The 27469-nt window shown below is 52.9% G+C and overlaps 9 protein-coding genes across 9 annotated transcripts; 3 read left to right on the forward strand and 6 right to left on the reverse strand.

The window, feature by feature from the left end:
- Positions 1-100: 100 nt before the first annotated feature.
- Positions 101-2778, reverse strand: BDZ99DRAFT_429218 (uncharacterized protein). Its single transcript, XM_033717215.1, has 2 exons — positions 2249-2778; positions 101-2202 (listed from the first exon to the last, which is right to left on the reverse strand). The coding sequence occupies exons 1-2, from the start codon at positions 2670-2672 to the stop codon at positions 404-406; spliced, it is 2223 nt and encodes a 740-aa protein (XP_033568961.1). The 5' UTR covers positions 2673-2778; the 3' UTR covers positions 101-403.
- Positions 2779-4554: 1776 nt separating this feature from the next.
- BDZ99DRAFT_527949 (uncharacterized protein) lies at positions 4555-6673 on the forward strand (the record flags this gene model as incomplete). The annotated part of the gene is made up of 7 exons (XM_033726321.1): positions 4555-4640; positions 4691-4797; positions 4850-4962; positions 5017-5441; positions 5494-5782; positions 5833-6184; positions 6255-6673. The coding sequence occupies 7 exons, from the start codon at positions 4555-4557 to the stop codon at positions 6671-6673; spliced, it is 1791 nt and encodes a 596-aa protein (XP_033568962.1).
- A 744-nt stretch (positions 6674-7417) lies between these two features.
- Positions 7418-7910, reverse strand: BDZ99DRAFT_469280 (uncharacterized protein). Its single transcript, XM_033721458.1, has one exon. It carries the CDS (start codon positions 7798-7800, stop codon positions 7597-7599), a length of 204 nt encoding a protein of 67 aa, XP_033568963.1. The 5' UTR covers positions 7801-7910; the 3' UTR covers positions 7418-7596.
- A 201-nt stretch (positions 7911-8111) lies between these two features.
- Positions 8112-10188, reverse strand: BDZ99DRAFT_429223 (oligosaccharide translocation protein RFT1; the record flags this gene model as incomplete). The annotated part of the gene is made up of 4 exons (XM_033717216.1): positions 8112-8398; positions 8494-8654; positions 8737-9493; positions 9542-10188. 4 exons carry the CDS (start codon positions 10186-10188, stop codon positions 8281-8283), a joined length of 1683 nt encoding a protein of 560 aa, XP_033568964.1. The 3' UTR covers positions 8112-8280.
- A 348-nt stretch (positions 10189-10536) lies between these two features.
- BDZ99DRAFT_577218 (uncharacterized protein) lies at positions 10537-11386 on the reverse strand. Its single transcript, XM_033728666.1, has 3 exons — positions 10998-11386; positions 10846-10902; positions 10537-10794 (listed from the first exon to the last, which is right to left on the reverse strand). The coding sequence occupies exons 1-3, from the start codon at positions 11326-11328 to the stop codon at positions 10739-10741; spliced, it is 444 nt and encodes a 147-aa protein (XP_033568965.1). The 5' UTR covers positions 11329-11386; the 3' UTR covers positions 10537-10738.
- A 693-nt stretch (positions 11387-12079) lies between these two features.
- BDZ99DRAFT_212539 (uncharacterized protein) lies at positions 12080-13061 on the reverse strand (the record flags this gene model as incomplete). Its single annotated transcript, XM_033713363.1, has 3 exons — positions 13045-13061; positions 12413-12983; positions 12080-12349 (listed from the first exon to the last, which is right to left on the reverse strand). Coding segments are annotated over exons 2-3 (437 nt in total), but the record flags the coding sequence as incomplete, so codon positions are not given.
- A 356-nt stretch (positions 13062-13417) lies between these two features.
- On the reverse strand, positions 13418-15932 carry BDZ99DRAFT_429227 (autophagy-related protein 7; the record flags this gene model as incomplete). Its single annotated transcript, XM_033717217.1, has 5 exons — positions 15869-15932; positions 15560-15776; positions 15402-15510; positions 14004-15353; positions 13418-13903 (listed from the first exon to the last, which is right to left on the reverse strand). Coding segments are annotated over exons 1-5 (2169 nt in total), but the record flags the coding sequence as incomplete, so codon positions are not given.
- A 268-nt stretch (positions 15933-16200) lies between these two features.
- On the forward strand, positions 16201-17569 carry BDZ99DRAFT_402452 (uncharacterized protein; the record flags this gene model as incomplete). The annotated part of the gene is made up of 5 exons (XM_033716287.1): positions 16201-16222; positions 16288-16624; positions 16709-17076; positions 17163-17295; positions 17356-17569. The coding sequence occupies 5 exons, from the start codon at positions 16201-16203 to the stop codon at positions 17567-17569; spliced, it is 1074 nt and encodes a 357-aa protein (XP_033568968.1).
- An 810-nt stretch (positions 17570-18379) lies between these two features.
- On the forward strand, positions 18380-21764 carry BDZ99DRAFT_429233 (uncharacterized protein). The gene is made up of 2 exons (XM_033717218.1): positions 18380-18824; positions 18927-21764. Exons 1-2 carry the CDS (start codon positions 18463-18465, stop codon positions 21364-21366), a joined length of 2802 nt encoding a protein of 933 aa, XP_033568969.1. The 5' UTR covers positions 18380-18462; the 3' UTR covers positions 21367-21764.
- The last annotated feature ends 5705 nt before the right edge of the window (positions 21765-27469 follow it).

A 27469-nucleotide genomic window follows, 5' to 3' on the forward strand; every position in this document is an offset into this window, starting at 1 on the left:
AAACGTTTTACATTAGCAGAGCCCTTCCAGAAAAGGTCAAGTCACGGGATACACGTACCGCTTCAGGATGTTCCAGTTCTAGCGGAGGACTATCAATGATATGTGCTGGCGACTAAATGCTATGCACTTGGCAAGTCACTGGTTTCTACCTTCTAGTTGAAGACTTGAAAGATGTCAGGACGAAAGGGAGTTTATTTAAGGTGATAAAGATTCATCCTAAAACTAGCCATTATGTACTAACTAGTAAGTGTTTCCCTCCCACTTTTAATCATAAAATCAGAACTTTTCCTCCAAACCACTCCACAATACAAACACGTGAAGGGCAGAATACCGCGCGATCATAAAGCTCGCCAAGTAATACAGACATCAAGAAGCCCCATAAAACTGCCGCTGGACACTATGCTCAAGTCATGTTCATAGTATGAACGTCGAAGACTTCGTTCCTCCAGCCGCCTTGGTCGTAATCCTCAACCCTCTCTCCGGCTCGAGTAGCCTCGTCTTCCCAAAGCTTGACGATGCTGCCTGGAGCGTACTTACCTTTGAAGACACCTTTACCGGGCTCAGCGACACCGACTCTGGTATATAAATCGGGATCGTCTTCAGGCGTCAAGCGTGTCATGACTGCTCTGAAGAAGGTGCGGATATCATCCGGGTCGGAAATCTGGGTGGCACGAAGGCGCTCGCGAGCGAACAGCAACTCTCGGTTGGCAGCATGTATGCCATCGGCAATAGCTGATGCGAGTTGCTTCTCCATGACTTTTCGGATGATAGGCCGCAGAAGGGGCTTCAGAAGCCAGCCGAAGAATGAGAACTTGCTTTTACGCATGGAGTAAGTAAGTTTGTGGACGTGAACACGCACGGCCTTCAACGTCAAGATCTTCTCGAGCTTTTCTTTGCCGATTTCGACATCTAGGTGGATGTCGATGCCTCGCTCGTCCAGTTCGAAGGAGGCAATGCCTTCATCTGCGAGTCGGAGGATACCCGAATGGGCTCGAAGGAGGAATCCGATCTCGTCGGCTTTGAGAGAAAGGCCGTCTAGTTTGATGGTCACGAGTGAAGATACCTTGGAGGTTGTTCTGAAGCGAGCTTTTCGAATTTCCAAGTCGTTGTACGTCTCGACGCGGAGCCTATAGGGAAGGAAGGAGCTATGGTTGATCGTCCGACCTGGCTCGATGATGAGGTTCTCAAGCAGGAGATCGACGTCTGGAGTGGAAATCTCAAGACGAGGGATAGGCACGTATTGTATAGCTTGAATGAACATAGGAACAAATACGTTAATAGCATCTGTGACTAATTCTCCACTCGTATACGCATGGGCTGGTGAAAGGATGTTGAAAAGCTTCATCGAAGTCTTCAATAGCCGTGCGATGTCCTGGTCCTCAACAACGGAGTAGAAGGTAGTTTGAATTTGTCCAAACAGCTTGTCGACATCATCGCGGAGGGATGACTCTGTCCCAACCTTGCGAGACTTTGCCCTCAACTCCTGGAACTTTTCGTCGGCGTGGTCGAAGAACTCTGGGTCAGTCAGGAGCTTCTCTAGAGAATTGCCCATGTCAGTCATCAAGTCCTCAAACTCTGGGTCATTCTCGCGGTGGCCCATGACCTGCTTGAAGTCGGTTTCCAGTTTTTCCCACTCTTTCTTGTCTCCAAAGGAGCTTATGAGGATCCAGAAGTTTTGCATGGCCTTGTCCAAAGCCCTGTTGGTGTTGACATCCTCTTGAGTCGTGTCGACAGCTTCTTGAACAGCACGGGAATACACCATAGCGTAGCGCTTCATCAGAGTCGATATGGTGGACACTGAATCAGAGTAGTCCCTCCGCTTCCTGAGGTTCAGAACGACCTGCTTCAACCGGTAAATCAGGGTATCCTTCTCATCTCCAGTCAGTTTGTCTTCCAGACTGCTCTCTGCCTCCTTTGCAACTTTGACAGCACCATTGCCGACTACATTGGCAACATCGACGAGATCGCCGTTGAGGTCGTCAGCAGAAGGAGGAGGACCGGAGCCAGCTCCAGGTTCCTTGACTGCATCTTGTTCTGTCTTGGAGGGCTCGATTTTGTTTCCTGCTTCCTTAGCTACTGAAGATAGCTTGAAAGCGGTGTCTTTGAAGACTTCGCGTCCGATGACGTTGAGGTCTGAGAGGAAGAGGCGGAAGTCAGAATTGGTAAGGAGAAGGGAGCCAACAGTCTGCAGGCTCTGGTAGGCTAAATTTGTTAGCATTGATTCATATAAGACTCGGAGGTAGCTTACCTGCGGCTGTGTCTGCCTTAGCTTTGGCTTTGGAAGCTCTCTCAGCTAGGTCGTCCACATCAACAGACACCTTGGACTTGGACAAGAACCAGATGAAGTCTTGAATCTGATCTTCGCTGTTCTTGTGTTGTAGAAGCTCCATGAACTCTCGAAGCCATTGCTTTGTGTACTTGACCAGCAAGCGGCCAGAATCACTCAGGTCTGGGTTGTCGGGATTGAGGATGTCGGCAGCTGTCAATGTCCGCAGGTTGATGAGGACCTGTTCGTTCGAGGGCATGAAACCTTTGGCCAGAGCTCTGTACATCTGATACGAGTGGAGCTTCTGGTGCACCTGTCTCTGGAGAGCCGTGTCATCGTGGTACTGAGGCAGCAATGGCTGGCGGTCGTCAGCTCGCGACTTGCGGAAACCGAAGCAGGAAGACATGGTGAAAAGAGGTGTAGAGGGATGAACTCCACTGCGGGATGAATTGAAGACTCTGCTCAGGCCAACGAAGACGTTGTTGAACCAAGGTCGCGTGCCGTGTTGGTCGTCATGATTTGCGCATCACGGTCGTACTCCGCAGTCGCGACAGGAGCTAGCGATGACGCATGAGCCAAGCAACAACCTGGTGGTGATCATGTTCCAGAGTCCAGAGCGACAGTCTTTTTGCCCCGCCCATCCCGCCTAAACTGCAGATGAAGCCATGCCGTGTACGGTTGGCATAAAGCTTCATCTTCGCTCAAAAGAGGTACATCAGCGTCACTGCACGTGTGACTCTAGAACTGTGGGAAAGCGTAGGGACTGCGCCTCATACCTCTTCTCATTGGCGACAGCATGTGGATCTTCCGTGGTCCGTCATGTGCAAGCAGCGTACACACTGATCCGGCAGTAGATTCAGCCTGCCCGCAGGTCGTGCTCTCCGGGTGCTGATGATATGTAGAAGCCCGAGACTGCGATTCTCAGTCGACTCAACGGAAGCGAATCGCTGCTCTCCCGCTCAAAGTGCTATCGGATGTCCGGAGCATCAGTTCGAAACAGAGAAGAGCAGCTGCAGCAGATGGCTTCGAGCCGGCTGGAGTTCCACCAGGCTAGAAGACCGAGGCCCGTATGACTCCAGTTTTGCAGCTATTCGGAACGAACCGTAGCTTAAGTCTCCTTCCCCAAGGTGAATTCCACGCTTGCTCGAAAGCGGCAAGATGGACTGCGGGGAAACCTGGAGTCGTCTTGGACGGCAAGAATAGCTCGTGGACAGGGCGTCGCGGACTACCTGCCTTGGTTGCGCTGTCCTCACTGACTGTGGAGTCGCGCGCCCTTCCACACGCACCGGCAGCAGCTCCGGATTGACCGCTCCACAGGCGGCGGAGATTACGAGTGTCGTGTGCAGCTCAACGAAACTAGGTGCATGATGCTCTGGTTGGACGGGCAGTGTGATATCAACAATCGGTGTGAAAGCGTCAGTGTAGTTGCAGCTGAACGGTCGACCCCGTCCATAGATACATAGACTTCCCCCAAGGTCCGCTCCGGCAGCAACAGAGGCTCCCAGAGACAGACGCCGCCCGAAGCCCGTCCGAAACCAGTGTAAGACGGGCGCACAGATACCGAATGATGTGCTTATTCGAAGAAGAGGGATTTAACGACCTGTCTCAAATCAAGACGAGCTCGGACATGGCCTGCAAATGGCCTTCGCCGGCCGGACCCGTGCTGTTCAGAGACGCTGGAAGAAGCAGACACGCAGACACGCAGGCGGACTCTGTTGCTGGGCACTGCCAGGCGCAGCTGATCGCGGTTTGCAGAGAGGGCTCGACGGGTGCTGGCACACTGGCCATGTGGGAGTGGACTCTGACCACGTCTCTGGCCATCCCGATAGCGCCCGACCCCCACGATTCATCCTGCAATTGTTGAGCAGTGGCGGCCACTGCACGGCCTCTGCGCAGCCCTGCAGGCCGGGACGCTGCTAGCATCCCCGGCGCGGCCTCGACGCTCAGGCGGGAAATATTTTTGTGACAATGAGCGTCCCAAACGCCTCAGCGCCTCCGGCTCTCCTCAGAAGCACTCCACGCGCAGAACAACCTGACTGGCACTGACTCTGCCGCCAACTGCTGCCCCCCGATAGGCTGCTTGCCCTCCGCTCCCGTTCACCCCCCCTCGAAGCCCATCCTAACTATTTCTTTTGGCACCCTATGCCGCGCCCTGCTACACCAAATCCTCGTCCATGCCCACCCTCAGTGCCTTAAAAGGTGCCCTGCCCCTCGCGAGCTGTCTCCAGAAAACCCTCCTCCGTCCATCATTCATCTCCAGTTCCAAACCTTTTACCCAAACTCGCGCCATGGCTTCCCTCGACTTCGCCCAAGCCAATATTAAACAGGCACAACACCATGCCTCACCGTTGGTACCCAGGCTACCCAGCACCACGTTCGTGTTCTCATTCTATTTCTGCTTTCCAATCGCTGACCGGCTGATAGGAGTGGTGACTTTGACACCGCCAACACGCCAGAGGTCCGCAAGTACCTCCGAACCTACGGCCTGACACCTCCAGCTGTTGAGAGCTTCGAGGTGCAAGCAAAGAGATGTACGGAAAGTCGCAATTGCTGCAATGATACATCAAAGCTCACTGGACCTAGGTCTCAATCTTCTGGCGCTGAAGCCGACGCCGATTGAGAAATACCAGTATCTGACTCATCTCCGGGCCACCAACGTCCACCTCTTCTACCGATTACTCTCAGAAAATATCAAGGTAAGAAATGCTAGGACATCTCTAGTAGTGAAAACAAGCTTACAATGCGCACAGGAATTGACCCCCCTCATCTACACCCCCACTGTTGGCGAAGCTTGCGTTCGGTGGTCAGAAATTTACACGCAGCCCGAGGGCCTCTACCTCTCATACACGGACAAGGGCAATCTTCACACGATCCTCCAAAACTGGCCTCACAATGTCGAGATTAGTGTCGTCACGGATGGGTCGAGGATTCTGGGTCTCGGAGACCTTGGTGTGAACGGTATGGGTATTCCAGTAGGAAAATTGGCCCTCTACACCGCGTGCGCAGGCATTCGGCCTACTGCGACACTGCCTCTCCAGCTGGATCTGGGCACAAATAACAAGGCTCTTTGGGAGGACCCCCTATACATGGGCAGCAGAGTGCCCAAGATCTCCCCCGAAGAGGAGCGGGACTTCCTGGACGAGCTAATGGCCGCCTTGACCGAGAAGTGGCCTGGGTAAGTTCTGATCCCACGCTCCGTCTAAGGTTACGGACTAATCGGGTGACAGAATCGTGATCCAGTTTGAGGATTTCAAGAACCCCTTCCCAGCTCTCGAACGATACCGCGATACCTACACGTGCTTCAACGATGACGTCCAGGGAACTGGTGCCGTGATCGTTGGCGGTTTCATCAACGCTGTTAGGCATAGTGGCGTTCCTGCCAAGGGCCATCGTGCTATCTTCTTGGGGGCTGGTAGCGCTGGTGTAGGCGTCGCAAAGCAAATTGTCGAATACTTCATGAAGGAAGGCTTGACGGAAGATGAGGCCCGCAAGAAGTTCTGGTTTGTGGACTCAAACGTAAGCTTTCGGAGACCGGACATCCTAGATACCATGCTGACTGTCGACAGGGTCTCGTCACTTCAGATCGTGGTGACAAGCTGGCGGACCACAAGGTCTATTTCGCCCGGGATGACAACGAGGGCAAGCAAATACAGAGCTTGGGCCGTCTCATCGATTATGTCAAGCCTACCATCCTGATGGGTCTCTCTACCATTGGTGGAGCCTTCAACAGGGATATCCTCCAGCGAATGGCCGCGCTAAACGATAGGCCCATCATCTTCCCCCTGTCCAACCCATCTTCCAAGTCGGAGTGCACCTTCGAGGAAGCCATCAAGTATACCGAGGGCCGAGCTCTGTTCGCCAGCGGCAGCCCCTTCCCCTCGTTGGACTTCGGTGGGAAGAATCTCACTCCCGGCCAAGGTCAGTATCTTCCTCCGTCATTTCCCGACGTCGAGTTCCCCGAGAACGCAGGCTAATCTGATATATGCAGGTAACAACATGTACGTGTTCCCTGGCATTGGCCTCGGTGCCATCCTCAGCAAGGCCGTCAGCGTCACCCAAGACATGATCTATGCCTCCGCCGAATCGCTCTCGACTGCTCTCAACCCCCAGGAGGTCGCCGACGGGTGGTTGTACCCCGACATTCGCCGAATCCGGGAAGTCAGCGTTACCGTTACCCGTGGTGTTATCCGCGCTGCCCAGGACAACGGCGTCGACCGCGAGCTTGCCATCCGTAACCTCACCGACGGCCAGCTCGACGAATACATCCGGGCCCGCATGTACAACCCCTTCAACGAACGTGAGAACGTCGAAGACGAGGTTGCACAGCTCGTCGCTACAGCGAGCGGTCTTTCCCAGGAAACCAACGGCCACGCCACGAATGGTGTCCGTGCTGCTGCCCACTTGTAGTCCTCTCTACCTCCCCATCCCCTAAAACACCTCTCCTACCTATCTTATCTCTCTATATTTGTGCCCTGTTTTCTTCATGATGATCTCCCTATAATGTCTCCCTTTGGGCGTTTTGCTTTGCCTCTTTCCTTCTTTATCATGGTATAGACAGGGCCTTCGCGATCCGCGAACTGGGAAACTCGGGGATCACATACGAAACGGGACGGGGCTGGGGCTGGAGCGGAACATAGATACCCTCTCTTTCCCTTCGTAGCTTGTCTACAGCGCCTGGATTCGTACAGTAGCTTAGATCTGAGAAGTGGTGTGCCAGCAGCCTGGCTTTCTCGGAGGATTGAAATGGAATGGAATGTTTGTTAGTCGCTGATTACTCTATCCCGTGTCTTTGAAAACGACGTGACGGTGGCCATGATGTGATTCGCGCACGCACGCGCCGCATCGTGAAATCGTCTAGCCCACAAGCCTGGGCAAAAGAGTGGCGGTGCCGTTCGTTCGGTTGTGGGAGTGGTGTGATGCCCACCTACCCAACCACCCCACGTGTCCCACTCTTCACCACGTTCCCTGCCCTGGGGTCCCACTCACTCTATTTCGACTCCACGCCCTGACTTCGTCTATGAATACCTAGGTACTACAGCGGGCTTTTCCACGTGGGTCTTCCCTCTCCTAGGTCCCACTCGGTCCAGTATCCCACATGTGACAAGCTCGCAACCGTCTCCTCACCCCAATATCCCACCTAACCACCCAAAACTAACATGTGAACACGCGCACCCGGCTCCACCCGACCCCGGGAACCCTCGTTGATGCCCTTTCCAGAAGCATTAATCACCAGAGGGCCCACTCTATTCCGCTCCTTGTTTGTATGTGTGTTATGTACATACATACTGTGGACCCGATGCTCTATGCACGTAATCCCTAGCCTAGCCGCGCTAGCAGCACAGGCGAAAAGCAGGCGAGCGCAGGCGAGATTTGCCCAACTGGCTAAACGGCGCTGGCACGTGCAAGCGCCGGGGCCCGCTCCGCTCCGCCCCAGGGCCGGCGGAAAGGGGAAACGCGGGAGGAATAGGAGCGAGATGGTGTAGCGCGTGGGTTTGGGGGTAGATGGATGGGTACGTACCTTTGGTCCGAGCCATGTGCTTGAGCTGGACGGAAGGGGTTATGCACGGGCGCGGGTGCCTGACGTCATGGAGGAGTTTGCTTGTGTTTGAGTGGTTCTTGCTTTTGGAGATGCACGAAGGTTGCTAGAGGGGAGGGGGAGGGGGTTTCGGAAAGGGAGTGGATACGCTCGGGGGGCCGAGGCTTCCCGTGAGGGAGGGAGGGTAGAAGGGGAGTTTCCGAGTTCCGAGTTGGGCTGAGGTGAGGTGAGGTGATGCTTGGTGCGAAAGGGATGGGGGTGGGTTAGTGGTGTTGTAAAGCTGAAGGGTGAAATTTGCGACATCCTTGTGTGTTGTGGTTCTTAGATTGATGTATTATGTCTCTGCTTCTTCGATGGACCGTCGTGTCTGCAGAGAGCGGCGAGGTCTAAGATTGGGTTGTTGCGGTTCATCAGCCCAGAATCGGCGCTTTTATTGCCTCGACTACCTATAGGCCCCCTCACAGCTTCTTCTGAGTTGTTAGAAGTCCTTAAATATGAACCCCGGAGCCAGGTACGAGGGTTTCATCTCGGCAATGGTCTTCTTGCCTGTGGCGAGGAGGTAGCATGACATGAGGAAATTGGCCTCGTAGCCGAGTCTATTGCCAGCGTCAGTATTCATTCAGCTTAGCGAATACCTAGGCATTGGAAGGATGATACTAGAAGGACGGTGTGGAGAGAGGAAAACACTTACATAAGTGCCGAATATCCTACAGAAACTCCTCCAAGGCGGACAAGGTCACCAACGAGGCCGTGTTGTGAAAACATCCCATCTGTACGAGAGAAAACCCAGGGCATAGTGGCAGCCATCCAGATAGCTGCGGCGTTAGGACGGGTAGAATTGAAATCGAAGGGCTAGAATTGTAACGCGTTATTAATTCGTTCCTTTCGAGGAATCCCATCTCCGCCGCCGTGTTTAGAAGAGCAAAAGACTTACAACGTCCCTCGCCGCAAACCACCTCCGAATAAACCATACATTCCAGCATATCCTCATTGCCATGTTCACGCAATTCGCATACACCACTCCCGTCGCGCCTAGCCCTTGAACCTCCAGGAACCAATACGCGCTCCCTGCGAAGCCGCCGAAGAATACAAACATCCAGACGCTTTGCAAATGCAGCTCGCGACTCGACGCTACAGCCGCTACGAATGCCTCCGTTACTCCGTTCAAGGCTAGGAATGGGATATAGTAGGCGTAGTTGGAAAGAACCTCTCCAGCGCCGGTAGAGGACCATTTCTGCCCCGCGACGAGACTCAAGAGGAAAGGCGCCAGGGTTGGACCAAGGCCGACAGCGAGAAGAGAGATGGTGCAGTAAAAGCGCATGACAATGGTTAGGATGGCGCGGGCTTGGATTATGCCTTCTGAGGGTGCGGATTTCAACTTTGAGTCTGATGTCGATTTGGGCGATGGCTTCGATGACTTCTCGGCGGTAGCGGTCGGATCCTCAGCGCACAGTTTCGCAAATAAGTTCCGACTGCTTTCTTCAATCGGTTGGAAGAGCATGCGGGCAATGAGGCCGCCGTAGTTGGCAGCGAGAGCGTAGGCACCTTGATCTCCGAGAGTAGTGAGGGATGCAATAAGAATTGAGTCGCCTTGTGTGAGAATATATTTGAGGCTGGATTGCACGAAAAGACTAGCGGTGAGACGAGTTAAGGGGGCGGAAAAGTAAGACAAGTAGTACTTGGTATCTTTTCTAGGAGTTGTGAGCGAAATCATTTGGAAAGAAAACGGAGATTCCTACGTTGAGGGAAGATGCTGAGGAAGAAGAGAGAAGTTCGCAAATTTTGATACTCGCCATAACCGGACTATGTATGTCACAAGCAGTCCAAGAGCATATGCCAGCTGCCCAATGGCAAAAGGCAACACCCCAATGTCAATGCCCGCCCAGCTAGCACAGATGGCGGATCCGCAGGTACCAACGCATCGCAGAATCGTAGCAACAGATTCCGAAGTAGCTCTGACTCTGTAGAGCATTTTTTGCTGCGCAGCTCCGAAAGGTGGTTCCGCGAGAAGCTCGATAAAAGTAGCGAAGCAGTATATGTTCAAGGCGTCGACAAAGTACGGAACATCGGGCGTCTCTGTCATAAGCCACGAAATGCCGAGAGCGTATATCAATGGTACTCCAATAAGCAAGGCCATATAGGACATGTTGACCACCGTCTGAGTGCCATGGGCTTGGCGCTGCAAAGCCACTCGAAGGCTCTCTCGGGCAAAATAGAGGACGGAGATAGAGAAGAGATCGAACTGTGCAGACACTCCCAGGAGCTCTGGAGAAAGGAAACGAAGCAGAACTTGATTGACAGCAAAGGTGACCAGTCGCGAACCAATTTGAAGGAGGATGAGAAAGGTGGCCCCTTTAGCTGAGGCTGAGAGGATAGAAGTGGACATTTTGCGCACAAGCCTGGAAAAGCCGAGGCTGGGAGAGAAGGATGAGAGATTCTGGTCAGGCAGGATACACTTCGACAAAGAACTTGGTGTTTTGATGCGGAAGTGATGGAGTGAACTTGGACATGGGTTGACGTCTCAAGAGGTGTCCTCGCTTAGCCTAAAAGTAACACGTCACGTGATTAGTCTCAGATCTTCCTTTCCTCTCTGCCTTCTATGTGCATCACCACTCGCTAATCAAATGGCATTCCTTATACCATCAAATTTTGCTTCAAGTATGAAGTATCCATTTACACAATGTGTAAGATATTTGACATCTGCAAAGTTTAGCTCTAGAACTCTCACAAGTGTCGCCAAAGCAATCAGTTACTTCTGTCTATACACAGCCTCGTAGTCGCCACTACTTCTCACCAATACCGGTCTGCTCTAGATGATCGTCAATAGCAGCGGCGATGGCATCATCCAGTGAAACTCGTTTACTCGCAATATCTTCCTTCATCGCATTCAAAGCAGCTGGTAATATAGAGGCCCGCTGAGTGAGAGCCTCGTCATTTCACTCCTCCTTGATAGCCTCGAGGAAATTATGCTGAGGCAGTCTCTCTACCACATCTATGATATTATCAGCAGTCGCAACAACTGCCATGAAGTGCCCTAACCGACCGAGGTCCTGGTCCCACTCCCCCTGGGCTATTAGATGCCACACCGTTTTGCAAAGCCCTATAGCATCGTTGTAGTAATGATATAGTTGGTCTCCTACCTGTGAAAGTTCCTCCTTCGGAAGAACAGTACGAGGTTCGAGGGGATTTTCGTACAACAACGAAGCATGCCGAAATCGACCAGAACAGCGTTTGGCATGCCCGGAAAAGACTCGCGGGAATGATCTAGCATGACGTTGTCGGGCGTTATATCATCATGTGCCATGCGTAGGCTGTGAATGAAGGTTATTGCGTCTCCCAGCTGAAGTAGGACATGCCACGCCATCTGCGGAGGTAAAAATACATGCTCCAATGTTGGGCCCAGGATGGCTCGGCTTGCAATCCAGCAGAATCCTCTTGGCCCATTCTTGATATCAGCTTTGATCAGCTCTGCGACGTGGACTATCATCGGGCTTTGTGATTGCCGTATCGTCTTCAAGGCCGCCATCTCGCTTGTGGCATTGGGTAAGACCTGGAGAGCCACCTTGGGGTTGGTTTTACTATCTTCACGCAACATACATGGCCTTCAAGCGATGCTAACGTCTCCTGCGGCCTACCTGATATCAGAGCTTGTGCGAAGATCTCGCGTTCAATACAGAAGAACACGCTACCATGGACACCACTGCCGGCGGACAGAACACGTATGTACTGGTCGTGGGGAGAGAACTCTGACGTGTCGGAATCTGGGTTTCGCAATCCTGAAGAGCCTGACAGGCCTGGTCGGGAAAAATCAAACCCCCTTAGAGTCCACCGAGCCATGTCCACAGACCTTTTCGCCGCCGTATGAGCGGCGAGAAGCATTATCTCATCCGATGTTGAAAATCGCTTTGTTTTGTCCACCAACTTCGCGGTTTAAGAGCGGGTTAGAACCATATTTAGCCAATCTGACTATAAAGTGTGTTTTAGTTAATCTTTTGCCATCAGTGTTGGAGTTGTCTTCTAGACAGATGAAATTGAAGATTCCTGACTTGGAATGAAGAGAGGTTCGAGGCCTCTGTGGAGCGAATGGAAGCAACAAAGAGCCGAACAATCTTCCATGCACCTTGTTCGCTTCTTTGGCGACCGCCGACAGAATTTGCATAATGCAGCAGAGGCCTCAACCAGAACAAAGGACACCTATACAACTGCGCCTGAAAAACGACATCTTGTGCAGAGGGTTTGGGGGCTTGAGACAACCGATTCCCGAACGCAAGGTCAATGAATAATCGGACATGACGCCAAATGAAGAGCTCGCCCATCGGTTTCCTTGGCCGAGCGAGGAAAGATAGATGGCGTTCAGCAGTTGCGGCTGAGGTCCATGAGGCGGAAGCAAGGGTGAGGGGAAAAATAGGAAACGAGCAAAGGAATTGAAGCACCACGTGAAGACACAAGAGCAAGCTACGAAATATGGCCAAAACTCTGTCTGCGAGCTCGCCGTGCTAATGGCTAGTCCCGAGCGAGCGAAGTATTCGACTCGTAACATCTGGTGGCTAAATAGTTCGTCAGCCACATCCCATACCCACCACATTCCTCATCCTCCACGACGAACATACCTCCCAGCCACCCCCAAGAATCCACCTATCCCAACTACTAAAACCCCCATACCACCATGGGTCCGCTCACTCACCATGCTGCGCATGCGAGCGCTCCTCTTCCGCACAGCAGCAGGTCTGCTGACTCGTTTCTTCCCCACAACACCAAAAGCTCGCCGTTTCTCCATTGTCTTGAAGTTTCGTCAACGACACCAATCCCGACCCCGACCCCGGCCCCATCAGATCGAGTCCACGAATCGATACCGAGCACGCAAACGCGTTATTGCTAGTAACGTTGTCAAAGGCACCCTCGTTGTTCTGGTTATTATTGCGGTGTCGGCGGTCTTGCATGCGTATCACCGGCGTGCGCGCATACGACGATGGATGAGAGCAAATGTGGGATGGGTTTGGAAGAGGTTGGGGGAGCGAGGGCGTAAGCGGAAAAGCGACCGGTTGGGCTTGGGAAAGGACGATGCTGGACTTGAGGGGGAGAGCACGGTGAAGGGTGTGGATTTAGGACGCTGAGCGTAGGACATGGTCTTGGGTAACAGGATGTGATTCATGGTTCCTGACATACGGCGCCGAGAGGATTCTAGGAGGGCTTAGTTAGTCATTTGTTTAATGAAAATTGGGAGGATTGATGCTTCACTTACGTGCCTCCAGATGATGTCTAAAACGCTGCTGCTTCCAAAACATAGTCAGGAGCTGTTAGCTACGCTCAAGTCAAACCTCATCGTCCGAGCCTTCATGTAACATGGGGTTATCCCCTTTGATTCTTGACAAAGTTGAAGATAGGAGGAAACGATGCTGTGCACAAACACCCGACCTAGCCCAAGGATTTCCAAAACACCAAGGCAAACCGGCCTTGCTCATGAAACGCCGGGACCTATCGCCAAACAGATACCCAATATGGCCTACCATCCGAACATTTCAAATAACAACCTCTGACAGATTCGCATAATTGAGAGGCCTCACACTAGAGACAACTTTGGTCGGACATCCATCCTACAACAACTCACCATCACCCTCTTCCTCCGCGAATTCGCCCTCTTCCTCGTCCCACTCCAAGCCCGCCGACGCCTCCTCAGCCCGCCTCTGCACTTCTGCCAAGCCACTCACCTCCTCAACCCAGCCCCGCTCATTCAAAGCTCGCTTTAGAAAGCCCCATGGGTTTTCCTTGTACAGATTGATGATGCCATCGCTGCACGCTGAACAACAATCGTAGGGCTTGCCTGAGATGAGCATGTTGCTGAAGGATGACAAGAAGCCGCGAATCGTGTGTGGAAGTGCGCCAAGAGGGTGCACGAAATGAGGTGGGAGAGAGGGGTGGGATGTCGTTGGAGCTACAGAAGGCGCTCTTTGAGTGTTGTTGTTTGAGGTCGCAGGAGCACGAGCTCGAAGGGGGTGCTGGAGAATGCTCACGAGGAGCTCGACGAGGAGAGATGAGGCGAGAGGAGCAATACCGGGGCGTGTGACGGTACATTGTTGGTCTAGTGTCGCGTCTTTGATGGACTGAGAGATGGTTAGTCCGTGTTTAATACATTTGCCTACTTCACCAAGCATCGGCAGCAAGGGCCTGGCAGCCAGTATCATGAGTGAAACCCGGTCTTACATCAGCTGGGGCAACGACATCGTTGCAGAAGTAGCATCCAAGCTCCTCTTCGCCGGGATCGCTAGACTTCAGCCCGTGTCGCATGACAACAAAGGTGTCAAAACCTAAGGCAGCGTTGAGCACAATCTTCCCGGCAGCTTTGCCCATTACTGTGGGAAGCCACCTGCTCTCGCGCGTGTCCATAAGGAGGAAAATGACATCGTGCTCATCAATGAGTTTCTGTAGAAGCTCGAATTCGGCTTTAGTTTTCTTCTCATCTGTGATCGGATGGCCCGCCATAGGAACAGACATCACATGTCCAGCAGAATCGACGCCTGGGTAGATCTCCTCAAGTGCTTCAGCCGCGCGCTGAGCCTTCTTGGCCCCACCTTTCAGGCAGTCTTTGAAGTCGAATAGTGGCTGCCTAACCGGGTTCGAGAAACTGACGTTCGCATTGTCGACAAATGTTATCTTGCGCACCCCCCAGCCCATGAGGTTTCGGGAGACATATGAACCTAGAGTTCCTGCGCCGAGGAGCAGACATTTGGCATTTTTGATAACTTCGAGATCGAGTGTGGGTGCAATCCGCCATTTGATGAGCTTGAGATTCAGATCCACAGCTGAGTCTGCGAGTTTGCGCTCGTCCATGTACTCCGAGAGATCTACCACTCGGCTAGCGATCTTGCCGCCGTCATTGCGTTCCCATCCAGTGACTTTAGGCAACTTGGGAGTACTAGGTCGAGCGTTCGGATCCTCAGGCGCGAGCGGTGGGAGGGGTTCACCGGACTTGAGATCTAGAATGATGCTGTTGGCCTGGTCGCGCTTCAAATGCGTGTCCCTAAAGCAAAGGATCTGGACCTCCTCAAGACGCCAACGATGCCTTATTAGAATCAACAGGTTCCGCAACATCCACCCTGGGTTATCCGGAAACGTGGATGGGTCTGCGAATCCAACATAGCGGTCTTCCGGGGCAACATCGCTGAAGAAGCCCTGTTCATATTTCTCTAGAGAGTCCACTACCCAGGTATAGTCAATATCGTAAGCAGGTGTCTGAGGTGTCGTTGGTCGGTCCTCTGTATTTACCGCTTGGCTTGGAAAATCGTGTACTTTCTTCGCAATGAAAAAGCCCCGCTGGCGCGGGTCGACCCTATACCGCCATGTTGATACCGACTCCACCAGCGGGGTTGTTTCTTTGGTTGTGAGGCGCGTCGGTTCTCTGGTAGGCTTCCATACGGGGTCCGAGTGGATAGCCGGATATCCGAAGTGAAAGGTGAATTTGTACTTCTTCAAGTCGGCGAAGGAGATCGCGGTGAATGAGGCGAGTAGGGAGGGACAGGAGTATATGGAGCCATCGTGTACAGCTTCCCAGATCTGTCAAAGTCAGTATGACGTCCAGCTTTCGGGGTAGTGAAAGCTCACAGTGCGACCGGCGCGCTCGATGACAGCGCTCCTGTCGAGCTTCTTGTAGTCCTCAATAGTATTGCAGTTCTTGATTATACCCTCGGCCCGAAAGTAGTTTGCAGGTGTTCTGTTAACCGAATCAGTCTATATTCTGCAGTGTTCCTTGCCATACGCACTCGTCCGTCGTCAACGCGGTTCCGTGAATCTGCATGCGGTTCGAGCGTGAGGGTGGGTCGCCGGGGCGCACCTCGTAGAGGCCCAGCACTTTGCGCGCCGAGTCGTCGAGCTTGTCATGGTTGATCTTGATATGAGCCAGAGCGGAGTAGAACTGTATGTCGATGTCGGTCGCCCAGGTCGCGTACTTGATAGAGTCTCCCATGGTGGCGGTTGTGTCTAGAGCAATTTGTGTCGTGGGTAAGTGTGTGAGTGGAGACAGAAGAAGGTAGAAATAGAAGAGGGCAGAAATAGAAGAGGTAGAGTCATACCTCGCATTCACCTTTGCGCGTGGTGAGCTGGTCAGCGGTGCAGGGTTTCAGCTATCATCATCAGGCGTCAGTGGGAGCTCCCGAAGCACACACCTTCACCTGCCCCTCCAGCCCGCTGACATCAATGCTCAGGCACGGCGGGACGATTCGGATTTCAACCGAGATATCGCCGCGGAACCCGGACTTACTGCTCCGCGAAGATGAAGTGTTAAACTACCTGCGCGTGGATGTGGTGAATGTCCATTCGAAGCTGCTGCGCAGTATGGAGAGCAGGATACAGGCGGCGTGGGTCAAAGGTTCCTTGTCCGCGTAGATCCAGGAACGCGCCCATAATGCTTATTGGGCTTTGTGGAGGTCAGTCAACGCAGCAAACAGTTTCTCCCCCGTATGAAGCACTTTTCTGACTCTGTTCTATTTAGGCATATGCGCCGGAAAGAGCGCGATCGCCACCTATCTGATCGAGGAGCACCGCTTTCGACGCATCTCCCTGGCCCGCACCGCGTCCACCCCAGCCGTCAAAAAATCCGCCTCCAACGCACATGTGCCTACTCCAGAATACAATACCGACGACGGAGACGCGTCATTTCCCGACGTCGACGCGCTGCTTGACTTTGTGACGCTACGATGGCGCGAGCATTGGGTCACGACTGATATATGGGACGAGAGCGTTGTCGATGCCCTTATGAGACGCCCTTTCTTCCTCCTTGTCAGCGTAGAAGCACCAGTCAGCATTCGATGGGAGAGATTTCGATCTCGGTAGGTGGATTGCTTCCCTGAAATCACATGTGTCTTTTTCGGCCATTTGAGAAACATTTCTTCTGACACTACCCTCTTCGACAGCTGCGCATCTCACAAATTGACCCCACCACTTCTTGGAGAGTTCGTCCTTAGAAATGACGCACATCTATACACCCCTATTACTGGCCTGGCACCCCTGCTCCACCGCGCCCATGTCAAGCTCCTAAATTCTACCACTTCTTTAGCCTCCCTGAAGACCTCCTTGGCAGCCCTTGATCTACCAAACGAGTCACGTCTACGGCCAAGCTGGGACCAGTACTTTATGCAGCTGGCAGATTTGGCAGCTCATAGAAGTAACTGCATGAAGAGACGCGTTGGATGTGTCTTGGTGCGTGAGAAAAGGGTGATTAGTACTGGGTACAATGGGACACCTCGTGGGCTAAGAAATTGCAACGAGGGAGGATGTACGTGTCTTCACTAATTATTCGGCTTTTGTACTCCGAAAACGTACATTTCTAAGCTAGTAAATTTTCAAAATGCTTACACGCTACCACAGGCACCCGATGTAACGAAGGCTCCCACGCTGGGGCAGATCTAGGCACTTGTTTGTGCCTGCATGCGGAGGAGAATGCCCTCCTCGAAGCTGGCCGAGATCGAATCCGCGAAGACTCCATCCTGTACTGCAATACGTATGTTCAATCTGTACATAGTTCTCCTACTTGGAACTTCTTACTTACCTATTACGATAGCTGCCCTTGTCTGACTTGCACGGTCAAGATAACTCAAGTTGGCATCAGTGAAGTTGTGTACAATCAAGCTTACAGCGTCGACACTAAAGCCGCCTCAATCTTCGCTGCAGCGGGGGTCAAGCTGAGACAGTTCTCTCCTGTAAGCTCCCAAGAACTTGTCCTAGTCCGTAGCTTCCCTCATATGTGTTTACAGACGTCTAATTCTTATGGTTAGCCTCACTCGGGTCTTACGGATCTCTCACTGGCGCCCTCGAAGAACAACGAGGACCGAGATCGCTCTCCTGAAGCCCTTCATGATGCGATTCTAGAAGAAGACTATCTGCATATGGCACACGAGCTCGGCGGGTGGTATGAGAACGATGGTCAACCGGTTGTCCTGACCCCACCGAAGGGCTACGATGTTGTCATGAAGCAGTAATGCGAAGGGATTTGATACTGTAGTTGCAATATATGGCCTCCGTGTCACTGATTATCTCGTTCGCTATTCTATCCTGACTAGTGTTCTTCAGACGGCATTTGTTTGGTACAGAATTTGCCCAACATCAGTCTCATGACTAGTAACTTGATCTCCACATAACTAGTGAAATGGCTTCATAATCAATATTATCATATCTGCCAAATGAGTGGGCCCTCATATTGGTAGAGCACGCTGCAGGCCACCACATGTGAGACCCCACATTGAATCTCCTATAACGATGCAACCATGACTTTGGGTGCCGGATTTCGAGTCTTAGAATATAGTCATCTGCACAAAGGGTTTATATTGGACCTGCATCAGAAGGATATGAGTTAAGGTGATCTTGCGCCCTCAAGACTATAATGATCTCTTCAGGCTCTTCACTCCTGCGCGTCAAGAGTTACCATTTGAGTTTCACGGATCACTTGACTATCGGCGAAAAGAAGATCCGGCTCCCTCACGCTGATTGGGCAAGCGCGAGTCCTCGACTTCAAGGCTCCAAACTTTCTTCTCCGCGTTACTCACCAGCTCCAACTTCGACAAAGTTCCCTCAACACTCTCCACCGACAGGGCACCGCTCGCCCGACTCTTCCGCCGTCGCCGCCTGGCACCCTATACATTTCTCATTCTGAACCGCGACAGCTCCAACCATGGCGGGTAAACGCGACTTTCTGTCCATGGAGGCGCCTGAGAATTATGTCGCTGGTCTCGGGCGTGGTGCCACCGGATTCACAACCCGCAGTGACTTGGGTCCTGCAAGGGAGGGGCCTAGCGAGGAGCAAATGAAGGAGATGCTCGCAAAGCGCGCTGCACAACTCGGACAGGCAGCTCCTTCAGCATATGGAGCTACGGAAAAGAAGGAGGAAGATGACGATGACGACCGATACCAGGACCCGGATAATGAAGTGGGGCTGTTTGCGTCGGGCATGAACTTTGATCGGGATGATGATGAGGCAGACGAGATCTTTGCACTAGTGGACGAGAAGATGGACCGCAGGAGACGCGCACGCAGGTCAGTTCCTAGTTTTCTTTCACCCTCCTATCCTTTCAAGATTGTCAATTTATCCTTGTTCCATGATCAGATTACCGACGTAAATCGTTTCCATCCGTATAGGGAAGAACGAGAACAGCGAGAGCGGGAAGACTACGAGAGTAAGAACCCCAAAATCCAGCAGCAATTCGCGGACCTGAAACGCGCACTCGGAACGGTTACGGAAGACGAATGGGCGGCCCTACCGGAGGTCGGCGACATGACTGGACGAACGAAGCGAGCTCGCGAAGCACGCCAGAACAATCGGTTTTACGCGGTGCCGGACAGTGTCATCGCGGGGGCTGCATCAGCGGGACAACTGGACACTTCAATATCGGCAGATGCTGGGGATGGGACTGTGACGGATTTTGCGTCTATTGGAGCTGCACAGAAATCTGCCCTGCAAGTGCGCTTGGATTCCGCGGCTCAGTCTGCAGGCGGCGACTCTACTTCAGGAACCGCTACAAGCATCGACAACGTAAAGGGATACCTGACCTCTCTCGAAAAGTCGGCTGTCAAGGCGGGCGAAGTACCTGTAGAGGACCTCAACCGTGCTCGTCTACTACTCGAATCCGCCGTCAAGACGAATCCGAAGAACGGACCCGGGCATGTGGCGCTTTGCCGACTTGAGGAGTTTGCTGGAAAAGTGACGAGAGCTAGGAAGGTCATTGCACAGGGCGCAGAGCTCTGTCCGAGGAGTATAGATGTCTGGCTGGAGAACATCCGCATTAATCGCGAGAATCTTCAGAATAGTCGAATCATTGCCGCCAATGCTCTGAAAATTCCGGGAAACTCCAAGAGCGTTGAGTTATGGCAGGCAGCACTGGAGCTTGAGTCAACCACACAAGCTCGTAAGAGGGTCCTGCGCCAGGCTATTGACTCGATTCCTTCATCCGTGGAGCTCTGGAAGTCATTGATCAATGAGACAGAAGACATCGAGGAGGTCAAATTGCTCTTTCACAAAGCGACACAGACCATACCACTCTCCGAGGAACTATGGATTAGTTACGCGCGTGTCTGCAATCCCACGGACGCACAGAATGTTCTCAATCAGGCGCGCAAGGCCATCAAATCAAGCTGGGCAATCTGGGTAGCAGCTGCACGACTACAGGAGCAGCTCGGTAGTGAAGACGACCTGGTTCACAAGATTCTGGAGCGCGCGGTCAAGTCTCTAGCTAAGGAAAAGGCCATGTTGAAGCGCGAAGACTGTATAACCGAGGCCGAGAAATGCGAGGAAGAGGGCGCTGTTCGTACTAGCGTAGCCATCATCGACGCAACACTCGGCTGGGGTCTAGACGAAGATGACGATCGCAAGGAGGTTTGGCTGAAAGATGCAAAGTCTTCCATTGGCCGAGGTCACTTTGCGACTGCTCGAGCCATGTATGGGTATGCTCTGAAGGTGTTTACTCAGAGTAAAACACTGTGGCACGCGACTGCAGAGCTCGAGAAAAACCATGGCACTCACGCCGGTCTCGTCAGCGTTCTGGAGAGGTCTGTCAACGCAGTATCCGGAACAAAATCCGAATCGCTTTGGCTCATGCTAGCCCGGGAACAGTGGCATGCTGGCGAACTCAACCAGGCTCGAGAGACTCTTGCCAAAGCATTCGATGCAATCCCCGATAACGAGAACATCTATCTCCGAGCTGTCGAGCTGGAAGTGGATGCGAAAAATCATGATCAGGCACGAGGGTTCCTTAAACATGCTAGAGAAAAGGCTTCGACCGCTCGCATTTGGCTTCGTAGCATAGTGCTTGAGAGAAATCTCGGAAACGTTGATGACGCTCTAAACCTGACCAACGAAGCGCTTGATTTCTTCCCAGGTGCTTGGAAGCTCCACGCCGTGAAAGGTCAGCTATACGAGTCTATGGGGAAGCTACCACAGGCAGAACAGTCGTACGCCCAGGGTACACGTGTCTGCCCGAAGAGCGCACCTTTGTTTCTCCTCCTCTCTCGAATTCTGGAGCGACAGGGATTCGTCACCAAGGCACGCTCGGCGCTCGACCGTGGAAAGTTGGCAAACCCGAAGAACGACGTCCTGCTCTGCGAGAGCGTCCGGCTCGAGCGGCGCGCGGGCAATATTCCAGCCGCTAACAAAGTCATGGCGCAAGCTTTGCAAGAAACCGGTGGCCACTCTGGTCTCCTCTGGGCTGAGCGTATCATGCACCTAGAATCCCGCACACAGCGTAAACCGCGTGCCCTCGAAGCCATCAAGAAAATCGATAACAACCCCATGCTCTTTGTCGTCGTGGGGCGCATCTTCTGGGGCGAGCGTCGGCTCGAGAAGGCAGCGACTTGGTTCGAGAAGGCTTTGGTGCTGGATAGCGATTACGGCGATGCGTGGGCTTGGTACTACAAGTTCCTGGAGCAGCATGGGACCGATGAGAAGAAAGCGGAGGTGCTGAATAAGATCTCGCTGGCCGAGCCGAAGCATGGAGAGGTTTGGCAGTCGGTGTCGAAGGATCCGAAGAATGTTGGAAAGGGGTTCGAGGAGCTGCTGAAGCTTGCGGTTGCGATCTTGGAGTGAGGTGGGGATAGGGTTTGGAGGGTCTTAGATGCATGAAATTGGCGTTGGAGGGGCGTTCATGAATCAGCTGGTCCGACTTCGAAGTTCTGAAGGAACTTTCAGCACAATATGGCTGAATTAAAACACCCCGTAGGTAGGTAGTACCTAACTACTGTAACCCTTCAATCGAGAGCGGATCACACCGTAATGTAACCACTTCGAGAGCGTCCATCCATGTTCAGGGTGCAGCCACGTTATCTACTTGCGCATCTCTTCCTACTAATCCCTCAAAATTAGCATATCCTAAACGTGCTAATTGAAGGTATGCAGAGTGTGTCTGGGATACATGACAAAGCCTTTGCTACTTGAGTCTTCTCCTACGCTCGTCCACATCTTTGCCGCTTTAATCCTTTTGCTCCTATTAGTCCCATTAGTCCCATTAGTCCCAATAACACCGATAGAGCATCTTACCCCGTTAAGCGCATGAAGGCTGGTTCAGATGTATTTTCCTAGCCCCTTGCCGTGACCCTGCTACTCAAGCACCTAGACATATCGCCCTTGCCAAGGCTTGCGAAGATCTTGGGTTCATGGTACTAAGGGAACTTAGCGATAGCAACCGACGAAGAGTCTGGGGTCCCGTGATATGGCGGTCTGTCACGTGCGCCCAAACATCTCTTGGTGTCCGAGGGCTCGCTGACCCGCCGCTGAGCCAGCTGTCTCGCTAGTGAGCCGCCCCCGGCCAGCTGATCTGCAGGATATCCACGCCTAGCGCACGCCAACAGCCGTGGATATCTACTAATCTCCACGGGCACTGCTGAGCCTGCTGCTGAGTGCCCGTGTACCGTACTGCCTATTGGCCGAACTGTTGTGGCTGTATCAAAACGCTGTACAATCCCTGCCCTTTGCAGTATAGCTGCTGAGCGGCTGCTTGTTCTCGTGCCTGCCACCACGATAGCTACTGCAGCAGCATCTGCCACTGCACAACGGCCTAGCTAGCTAGATGATGATGGCGTATATAGAGAGAGGAGAGGCCCTTCCTGCAAGTTGCCTGCTAGGCCTACAGAACCAGGACACGAAGATATGCCGCCAAAAAAACGCGACCAGCAGCGCCGCGAGCGCGCGGATATTACCATTGCGAACAATGCTGAACTACGCGCCAACGCGCAAGAGAGTCTGGCCACTATACGGCAGCAACGGCCAGAGAATACGCACCAGGTGTATACTCCAAAGCAACGAGAATTCAAGGTATTTCTTGCTAGGGCCTAGCTAGCCAGCTGCCATGCACGCGTTTCCTACACGCGTATACACACGCATCTGCTAACTATATTCCCTAGGAATTCTGTGCACGGAAGCAGTACCACGACGGCGATACTGTTACAGAGGATAAGCTACTGCTATTCCTTGTAGAAGACGTAGCCAACAGGCCCCTGAGGGCTAAGTTACGCAAGATAGCCAGCGAAATCCCTCAGGACGAAACGCGCCTTGCCTGGCGCTCAGTGCGCACCTACGTTACTGCCGTCACAGATCTCTACCGGGAGCAGCGGGCCCTAGGCATGAATAGCCACCCATCACCACGCGAGGACACTGCACGGGAGTACCTTAGATCTCTGCAGCGAAGGGATGCCCAGCGCGATCGCGAACAGTACGCCGATAAGGGGAGGGATACGCTACTAGACGGCTACTCTGAGGAAGAATTTGAGCGCGTATGCAGCAACCTATGGGCGCATGGCGCAAAATCCTCTACAGAATGCCACCTCCGCACGCTAGTTGATCTCCTGCTAGGCCACTATATGCTCACGCGCGGCGGCGACCGCCGCGCAGCAGAGATCTCAGATCTATTCACGTTCGAATTCAAGGGGGAGGGCCCTACGCGCTGCATGCCCCTGATATTTACTACCCGTGCTAGCAAGCAGAACCAGCACGGCCGGCTAGAGACAATTGGGGCACTACGGCACAGGAAGCCGCTTCTCTGCATGCTTAGCGGCCTAGCCTTCTACCTTCTTTATCGCTGGGACCTAGGAGAGGAACCATTCCCTGATTTTAGCCAACGTTCAGCCTGGTATAGCACACGGCTTATTAAGGCCAGCACTGGTGGCCCTACAGCAGCATTCTCATACAACTCACAGCGCGATTAGGTTGCAAAGGCCTTCCAGTATGCAGGCATCTCCTCAGCAAAAAAGACCCATCTACCACGCAGCGCAGGCGCGAGGCTAGCAGAGCTAAAAGGCATCAGCAAGGACCAGATCCGCCGCGCTGGCAGGTGGAATCAGGAGCAGATGGTCGGCTGTTACCTGAACTCGCTGCCGCGCAAGTTCATGAGGACTATGGCCGGCCACCCATCGCAGATGGGCTGCTTTGAGATCCAACGCGCAGCTGTAACGCCACCAGATGCACTACTCTCCCTGATCTGGCCCCAGCTAGATGCATGGAAGGACCGCTTTGGGCCCCAGGCCGGCCAGGTTAACGATCTTGCTGCAGCAGGCCTTATAAGCCTGCTATTCTATCTCAGGGAGGTTGTGCTGCAAGATTCTGTAGCTCTACGGCGGCAGTTCCCTAGCCACCCAGTATGGAATCACCCAGTATTTCAGCATCAGGCGTATGCGGCCTTTGCACAGGATGTTGAGGCATCGCTAGATGCAGAGGTAGCGCCTAGCAGGCTATCAGTGCTATATCAGGCCATTCCCATGCTAGCAGACCAGCTCCAGGCCATAGATGCACGGAACGAGCAGCGGGTTCAGGGGCTTAACGGGTCTATTGAGCGCCTGCTTGAGCTACAGCGCTCGCAGTCTCTACAGCTGCAGCTATTTACGTCTGGCAGCCTAGTGTTCCGGCTAGAGGCACCCCAGATAGCAGGCAATCTGCTACAGCCGTCGCTGTTGCTATCAGATATAGCATCTAGCAAATACGCCTCCGCTCAGGCTAGTGTTGTAGCTACACCTGTCGCCCGGTCACCTAGCCCTCTGCCAGCAGCACTCGAGCGCCAGCACCAGCAGCACCAGCAGCACCAGCAGCTAGGGCCGCCGCCTCGGCATCGAATGTGCCGTGCCGTACGAACTGTGGAGGATCTCTGGCGCGAATGGACGGTAGGCCTACAAGGCCAGCCATCTATTAGTGAGCTAGATAGGCGATGGGGCAATAGCTGGAGGGCAGGCCACCAGAGCGAGCTGCAGTGGTACTCTCTACGGCTTGAGGTCATCAAGGAGATCAGGCGTATAGCTCAGGCACGGAGAACAAGCGAGGAGACGGCTATGTGGCAGGTAAGCTTCCAGCAGGAGCACCTACGCTGCTCGCTGGATCAGCTTTGCAAGCAGCTTAGGACAGCTAGGAAGAATGGTAGTAGATAGGGGCTAGGCGTTATAGAATTGCACGGTTTCTAGATGGCGATGGCCGCGATGATGGTGACGATGTACTTAGGGCCTCTGCCACGCGCGCCTAACGCCGCATTTGCAGCCTAAATCTAGTGCAACAACGCTGCAGCACTGCAGCAGGCTAGTAGCACTCACGCGATGCGAAAAATCCGGTTATATACGTTGGTGGCGGCGTAGAAATCGCCTATGGAGGGCGGGCTGTGGACATGTGTGGATGTTTGAAGCTGCTGAGGGCACGGGACCCCCTGCCACGAAAATCTCGCTAAGCCGCTGAATCAGCCATACAAATGTTGCCGTGGATATACTATTGGTATAAAACTTCGCTCTCGCTCCCCGAATTCAACTTTTTTTTTGGACATGGAGGATGGGGCTTGGGGATTCACAACGCAATGGTGATAATGGCATGGATTGGCTTGACTGGGGACTGCTGCAGCTGCTGCTGCAGCTGCATAAACTCGACTGGACTCCGACGACATGGTGTGAGCTAGGATTGGAGCATCAGGAAACGGGCTGAGACACTTCACGGCGGGGAGTGCTGGGTGTGTGCAAATTCCCTCGATGCCCCTGGAACACATGAAGAGCCGGCGGGCTGTGGGGGGCGGCTTTCAGGTGTGATGATATTTACCGTCATCACTGAATGAGAATGTATATTCTCATAATTCAATGACATTCGCTATCGTTACCCAACGGCATCAAACGTTATCCCGTGTTCCCATTAAATCTTCAATCTTTGGACGAGGAGCTCCTATCACACTTGAATTCTCTCGTTGTGCCTCAGCTTCATCACGCAATCCTCCTTCGCATCGCCTTTTGCGGTAGACGATATCCATCATCCCAACTCTTCGCAGTTTGCACGTCCATTGAACACTTGCGGCGAGGGTGGTGGGGGGGGCGCAAAGCCGCTCGTTCTACCTCCTCATCGACGGTTCTTGCCCCCAAAATACCCTCTCTAGTCAGTAACTCTTGGCCTTAAAATGAAAAGTGTTGAACACAGAGGCCTTCTAGAACACCCATTTTGCGCGGACGCCCAAACTTCGGCGCAAAGGAGTCATTGGCACTCTACTCTTGGCGCTACTCACCTCTTACTATGAGCACTTCGAGGTTCGGCACAGGATAGTCCGCATTCCCAACCGGCTAGAGATGCTCCGACACTAGATGCGGGAACTGGCCGAGATGATAGTAGCAATTGAGGTATAGCGAGCTTGAAGGGAAAATAAGATGGCACTAGTAGGAATAAAACTATGAGAACTAAAGTATATAGTAGGACATTGCGAGAACAGGACGTCCGTAAAGAACGAAGGGGCTCGCGCGTCCTCTGCCCACCCACGGTTCCACGTCCGCGAAAACACTCCGTATAGCAACTCTTGGTCCTACCCCCGGAATCATTGAACACAGAGAGCATTTTCGCGGGCGCATAAACTTCGGCAGCAACGAACCGTTGGTGCAATGCTCTTGGCACCTTGAGCCTCTCATCTTCTACATGGGCTATATTTTAAGCTCTTGGAGGCGTAAAATGAGTTCTGGAGGTAGTCCGCGGCTTCCGATCCGACAGAATTGCTCCGTCACTGCGTGCGGATGCTGGCCGAGATAGCAGAGGCTGAGATGCAGCGAGCGTCTGCAGACGAAAACCATGGAGATGGCCTTAGCTTGAGAAAGACATAATGAGACTAGTTGAGATGGAAAATAATAGTAAAGACGGAAATAGACACCGAGTGTTCGTGACAGGGGAAAGGGGGGGTCGCGGCCCGCGCGGACCATCCTCACCATCCATGGTTCCACGCCCACGAAAATACTCATAACAGCAACTCTCGGCAATTGATGGCAAAAGTGTGAAGTACAGAGAGCATTTTCGCCGGCGCATAAACTTCGGCATGAAGGAGCCATGGAAACGCATATCCATTCTTAGGAGAAGCCGTGCACCTCAGCTTCGAGATATGCGCAAAGCGCTGCTGACAGGTTTTCAAACGAAAATAAGCTTTATGCGGAGCTTAATTGATTCGAAAGGTTACCCGACGCGAGACACATGAGCTGACCTCGTATAATAAGCTTAAACATGGAGAGCTGACGTTGCTGACGGATGAGGCTGAGCGTTACGGCTGCTACGGGCGTAGGTAGTAAGACCCGACAAGTACCACACATCGCCGTGGCGTTAGGAGCTGAGATGCGAAAATAGAAATGAGAGAGTTTGATGGATGAAATGGAGCTGAGATTGATTATGAGTCTAGAAACTATACTTACTACTTGCCGCCGAATAGGTCGCTTCAAGAGCGGCTACAAATCTAGCCTGGATGTGGGTTCTGCGGAATGCAAATCACATAGACAGTCCCAGCCTTGGTAATTATTCGATTACCTACGTGTGTTGCCTCAGGAAGTGTGGCGTGGATCAGTTAGAGCAAAGGCCCAATGAAGTAATTCCGGCGATTGAGATGAAATCGTACCTCCGCGGTTGCAAAAGTCTGTTGTTTTTCGGCGATCACCGAGGCACGGCCACCACAATCAAATGAGCACAACACCATCAAATTACAAGCTATCTTTGTATCTATTGCTGTAGGCCGGTTCTGCGTGTTTTGATCTGTGTGCCAGGCCTTTCCAATATTCAATTGCCATGCGGTGTTGTACCTTTTTCTCAAAGGTTTCTGAGTGCTGCCAAACAACAATCATTTCCTTCTCCCTTTGGGCCTGCACAGCAGCACCAGCGCTCGTGGTGTTAAACCGAGCCCTGGCCAATTCCTTCTTCTGATCCTTGTGAAGATGCT

The sequence above is a fragment of the Mytilinidion resinicola genome, assembly GCF_010093595.1.
Source record: "Mytilinidion resinicola strain CBS 304.34 unplaced genomic scaffold BDZ99scaffold_35, whole genome shotgun sequence".
NCBI classification, from domain to species: Eukaryota; Fungi; Ascomycota; class Dothideomycetes; order Mytilinidiales; family Mytilinidiaceae; genus Mytilinidion; species Mytilinidion resinicola.